Below are 6,187 nucleotides of genomic sequence, written 5' to 3'. Positions count from 1 at the left end.
GCCGCGCGGGGGGCGGGGCGGGGCCTGGCGGCCGCGCGGCCCCGCCGCGGCGGGGAGGAGCCCGCCGGGCGGCGCGGCGCGGCCCGGCGCGGCCCGACCCCGCGGCGGGGGGGAGGGGGGGGAGGAGGAGGAGGAGGGTGGCGAAATGCGAGGAATTTTGGGTCCGCCTCTCTCATTGATGAAATTTAAATTCTTGTGGGTTTACCTTTAGCCAGTCGGTGCGAGAGGGGCTCGCGTGTCTCCGGGGGCCAGCGCAGGAGGAAGGAGCGGCCGGGGACCGCGCCAAGTTGATAGGCTTCTCCCTCGTGGGATAGCCCACTCTTCCTCCCGTTTCTAAATTACCGCCGCTTTGGAACCCCCTCGCAAGAGGAGGGCAGGCGGCGAACGCCGGCTAGCGCGCGGAAAGAGGCGGCAGGGGGCGAAAATAATATAAAAAGAGAAAAAAAAAAGGAAAAGGAAAGCTGCCCCCAGCCTTTTATTATATATTTTTGGGATACTTTTTTTCTATATTTATAAAAGCAAATTATTTATTTTGTTAAAGAGCGAAAATGTCGTCTTTTGCACAAGGTAAGCTGACATGCTTTGTAATTTTGGGACTCTTGAGCTGTGTTTATGTAGGTACCCTTATTTATTTTTCCAGTAGCTCAGTAGAGTGCTGACAGTAAATGGCACTGATARGTGTATCAGTCTGATCAGTAGCTGAGTTAACCTTTACAAGATTTTCTTTTTTTTTTCATTTTTTTCTTTTTTCTCTATGGATTTGACAGCAAGGCCTCATCAGTTGCATTCTGCCTTGTTCACTTACCTCTGCGTATGTGTCTGTCTTTCGGTATTGCTGTGCAGGCACAGTAAAACCAGGCTGAGGCGGTTGTAGCTGCAGGGCTTATATCCACAGTTAATGCACAGACAAGACCTGGAATTTATGGAGGGAGCTTGCGAGCTTCCCTCCTTCGTTAAGCAGTCTTGTAAAGTAGGGGAACCGTGGGGAGAAGCATTGAGCTTGAGTAGTCTTGCTCTTTTTGGAGGTTTGGGAGTATTTCTGATCCCAGTAGGCTCTGGTAATCTTATTTATTACATGCATGTGTGTATGCAAGTGTATGTGTGTACGTGGTCTGAGTTTCAGGTTCCTTTATTGCAAAGCAGGGAATCAGCCCACAAGAGGTCATTTCAGGAAGAAAAATGACTTTGGTGCATTGCTGTGGCAATTTTCTTTCCCTCCTTTTGGTTATTCTTAATGGAGAGTGTGTGTGTTTTCTGTAATGAATTCCATGCCTCTAGGATTTTTTTTTTTATTATATATTTATAAATCAGTGCAGGCTTATCAACAAATGTCACTCTACCTATAGAAAGAACAGTATGCATAAATAAGTCTTTTGGTATAGGTACTTGGATTTTACAGGAACCTAGGAAGCTTTGCAGGCTTTGGAAAATTGCTGTCACTAACTGAATGGATGTCTAGGGCTGTACAACACTTGCTATGTAAATGCATCAACTGTTCGCAAATGTCCTGTGACAACTGGGCAAAATACAGTGAACTGAAGAAGGGGAGTGTTACAGTCACATTTCTCAACTTGACACTCTAAAAGTTAACAGTGTAAACCACTTCTTGTATAAATAGATTGCAAATATACCTTTTAAAGTGTTCTTTTGAATTGTAATTGGCTTTTCTCAGCCTACTGTTGAAGGTAGCCATCTTGCAGACAAGGGATYTTTTTTTATAAAACTGAAAGCTAGAGAAACCTATGTAAAGATCATAATGATGTTGTAAAATGTTACCAAGGACCTGACAATTGTAAAAGCTTTTTTGGAAAAGCGTTAACCATTTAAATATTCTTTTATTAGGCCAATAATACTAAAACATGTTGCCAATGTCAAGTGATATTTTTAGCATGAGGATCAGCCGCAAGGCTGAGAAATCCAGCTGTGTCTGATCATAACATCTAAACTCTTGCTGTACACTGCTGGCAGGAATGGCTTGGTAGTTGCAAACTTCAGAGTTAGCTCAGGCTAACGTACTTACCTCTTGAGAGACAGGATATATAGGATATATGTTTCATTTCGTGTATGCTTCAGTCCAACACATGTTAAGAAATAGCAGTAGAAAAAGAAAAATGTTTGTAAAGGCTGGGTGGATATGTTCAGTTCTAAAAATCAAATGAACTGACATTCATTAACTTTGTGAATTATAGAGTGTGAGTATTTAAAGAGATTTTTATCCTTGTCAGGGATAAAAAATTGCCTTGAACTTTGAGTGGAGCTGGAGGAAGTTAAGGCATTCTTTCTGTACACTCTGCACTGAGCTCAAGAATAGAGGATTTAAAGTTTAGCTGTGTGTTCCAACTTATTGGCTCTCCGTGGTTTTTATGCACATAGTCTGACTCCAACAGATCTTAAAAAAAAAAAAAAAAAAAAGAAGAATGTCTGCTCTGAGTCTTTTTGTATGCTTGCTTTGATTGCAAAAGTAATTAAAATAAAATTCATAACCCTCAGCACAAAAGATTCCCAAGTTTTTGATGAGATGACTTCTTGCTTGACTTGCACTGTGACTCCCTCCTGTGCTGGGACTTTGTAATCCAAGTTCCAAAACAGTGAAGTTCTCTTCTGACTGAATTAATGAACACTTAGGGCAATAAAACTAACCTTATTGCCTTTCTCCTTTTTAAATTAAAGAAGGAGGAACAGCAAAAAGGAAATTCATGAAAGTCCCTAAATAAGAGGTCATTGCTGTTTTGTTTTTGTGCAGGTTTTTGAGGAAGCAGACTCTTTACTCTGTTTCTAGTAGTGTATTAAAACTTCTTTTTTCTTACCTTGATCTAATTTATCATGTTTTTTCAAATGCAGAGTATAAAATTATTTATTGTAGTCCTGGAAAATATTTTACAATATACAGTATTGCATACTGCAAAGGGAGGGGATAGGTTAATGGTGAGATTAAAAGCACAAAAGCAAACTAGAAATAATGAGAGTCCAGTAGAGTTTTAGTGTAACTCTCCACGTTTCAGACACTACTAGTAACTTGATTAAAGAGCTCTTCTTTCTGAACTACTTGTGAAAGCATTGCCTACAGTAGCATTACTGTCAACATTTAAAATAAGATGTCCTGGATGGTCATTTTCAAAGCCCAATGTTTTTTGAAACCTCAAATATTTAAATATGCTTTCCTGTTCTGTGCTAGTTTCCTGTGTGGACCGGTCTCGTAAGAGTCTTTCACTATTTTCTATCATCCCTTTCTGCCTTCAGATTAGTGTTAGAGTGTTGATACCATAAAAGTGAAGTTAAGCTGAAATCTGAGGCACAGGTTGCAAAATAGTTCTGAAGATAATTCTTTTCTAACATAATTTGGAAGTTTGTGGCAGCAGGTACCCTTGGAAATCTGTTCTTAAAGTTATCCAACACCTCTGCCTCCCATCTTATTTTACAGAGGCACATCTACAACTTTTTGTTACAGTTTTCTAAAACTTTACCTGCCTGTAGGAAATAACTGTTTTTAGATATGCAGTTGCACTGGCCCCTCTACATCTCCACTGCTATTAGGGTGAGGCAAGGAGTAAACCTTAACCTAGGCTGTTAAATTTAACAGCAGCTTGTGTTAAAGGACTGCAGCTGGCCTTCTGCTATCAGTAGGCTGGAATGTATGAACAGCAGCAACGGATCTCTTTGCACTCATTCATAGTAGGTGCTTGTGGGTCTGGGTTGCTAGTTTCATAGATATATTACAGGTGTAAATGAATAACTTGTGCCCAAGAAGACTGATACGGAGGTCATATGGTGGCAAGCAGCAACTGTAAGCCTATGCCACACTTCTTAGGCTCCTTTCCCAAAACTCTGAGGGGCAGCRACATGGAAACAATTCTGAGTTTATGTTTGGAGTAGATATACCAATGCTGTTGTGGTAGGATTGTTTTGGAGAGCCTGTCAGAAAAAAGCCCTAGTTCCCCATCCAATCCAAATCCTGGTGGACATCTTGTAATAAGATAAGTACTTAAAAGTCTCTGGCTTGCAATTACATACTTAAAGCAGGAAAGCTTTGAGTGGCTGTTTCTCTTGGCAGTTAAAGTATTAATATTCTTAAGTATGCAGACTAGAGGTTTTTCCTGCACCTGTAATACTTTAGTTGAAAGTATGTTTTTATGGACTCCAGCCACGTCAACTCTAACTGTCCTTCCTCTTTCTTTCTGCAGAATAATGTTAGTAGTAGTAGTAATAATAATAGTATTCTCTCCATGCAACCACGCCTTAACATGTTGAATCTGGATGAGACTGGGTGGAGTTGCAGAAGCAGTTAAGAGGTTATGGTGAAGCCTAAGTGTTCTTCATCCCTAATTAGGGGGCTGTCTGGTTTTAGATTTTTCCTTTTTTTWAAAAAAAGGATGATCTAAGTTGACTGATCTGCATGCTTGACACTTGATGTTTGCAAAAAACAGGCTTATTTTGCTTCTCTGCAAGGACATTGATGATCAAATACTTTAAGACTTAGAGAATTTATACTATTATAAAGCACTAGGATATTATTATACTTTTATGCATTATAGTTTTTCTACTTACATGGCAGACTGTGAAAGTGTTGGTGCTGTCTTACTTGGACTAAGTTTAACAGCAAGAATGAAATCTCTGTTAGAATACTTGTTACTTCTAGAGTTTCTTGTAAGAGGTGTTGCATCATATTGGGAGGTTGACATGTTTTACAGCCTCATGAGCTACAAGAATTGGATGCTGTTGTTGCTGTATTGCTGTAATTGCAACATATTGAGGGGAGGATTACAAACATCTGAAAACATCTTGTAGCTGTTACTTTCTTGGAAGTTTGAACAGTGTTTCAAGATGCATCAACTCAAAATRCCAGAATGGAGAAACAGTACCTGTGTCTGTTCCATATGAAAGTATCAAACCAGTATGTATCTAATTATTTTCCTGTAGGAAAGAGCACTTTTTAATGAAGAGCTGTGCCTGCTTTCACATAGTTGAAAGCCTGCTAGGTATATCTTTCCACATCAGATATTACCTGTTTTTACTAATAAATGAAGCATTTGATTAAAGAAGAACCATTGTTAATTGCTATGCTCATCTTTAGTTTGCATTTCCCTTGTGTTTCCCATAGTATGTGCACTGCAGCAGTCGTCTGTCTTTCTCTCTTTTTTTCTTTCTCTTTTCCCCTACCTGCAAAACAGTGCAGTCAGAAAAATGGCTTCTGTGGGCTCAGAGCAAGGATTAGATACTGTCACTGAAACTGAGGCTGTGGAATACTTTGCTTTAAAAAATAAAATCAAAACTATATTAAAATGAACTGCCTCTGGCTTTCTTAGACATTCTCAGTAGGAGATGTGTGTGTGTGTGTGTGTGTGTGTGTATATATATACACACACACACATATATATATGTGTATATATATATATATTTAATGCATATTCTTCATACAAAAACTTTTAACAGCTTCCTCTTCTAACACTATTTCCTGGCCGTTTACTCTGTCCACTTGCAAAGTTTCCTCCGACCCCTTTTTGCACTAGTATTTCAGGGTGTTTCTAAAACTCCAACCAAATTTGGCAGTACATCACTCTGTTACAGAGAAGGGATTGCTTAAGGGATTTGGCAGAACTTAAATTAACTAAGGTCTTTAGAGATCATACTCGGAATGTCTTTTAAGAATGCATATGCTTCATATGCTTTCCTTTGAAAAACAGAAGTCATGTTATCTCCTGTTTCTTTCTGTGAGGTACTTTGAATGTATGAAGTTTACTGTATAGGGCATTTGTATACTTATTCTTTTTCACATTTATTGGGCTTATCACTGTCAAAAGCAGAACAAATGCTGAAATGATAGACAAACTAATTTTCTAGGTTGCTTAGTAACTGAAATGCAGACTATAGTGTGAAAATAATCACAAGATAGAGAGGAAAAAGGGAATATTTACTGGAACAAAACTGAAAGTGCACTGTATATTCATTAAAACATATGTTTTTATTTGGTTGTGTGAACAGATGGATACCCTTGATCACAGTGTTCTAGATGGAAGGAAGAAGAATGGTTTAGTGATAAACTTTATCACGCTTTAACTTGCTAAAGTATGATGATATGGCAGGGCCTGAATTCTTTAGCTGCTAGCAAAAAAGCGTCCTGTTGGGGATTTTCAGACTTCAGACGTTTCTTCAGATGGATTGTTGTTTGTTTTTTTTTTTTTTTTTTTTT

At 39.0% G+C, this 6,187-nt stretch overlaps 1 protein-coding gene across 1 annotated transcript in view; it reads left to right on the top strand.

Annotated features, from left to right (window-relative positions):
• Window positions 1-139: 139 nt before the first annotated feature.
• UGP2 (UDP-glucose pyrophosphorylase 2) overlaps window positions 140-6,187 on the top strand; it is a 27,437-nt gene continuing 21,389 nt past the window's right edge. The window contains exon 1 of the mRNA XM_085307277.1: window positions 140-567. Coding sequence (XP_085163403.1) covers window positions 549-567 — 19 coding nt within the window. The 5' untranslated portion in view covers window positions 140-548. The remainder of the gene's footprint in view (window positions 568-6,187) is intronic.

Source organism: Rhea americana, unplaced genomic scaffold (genome assembly GCF_003343005.1).
Source record: "Rhea americana isolate MKP2758 unplaced genomic scaffold, rheAme1 scaffold_256, whole genome shotgun sequence".
NCBI classification, from domain to species: domain Eukaryota; kingdom Metazoa; phylum Chordata; class Aves; order Rheiformes; family Rheidae; genus Rhea; species Rhea americana.
Note: the sequence above shows the minus strand (reverse complement) of the source record. Positions and strands in the feature narration are given on the sequence as shown.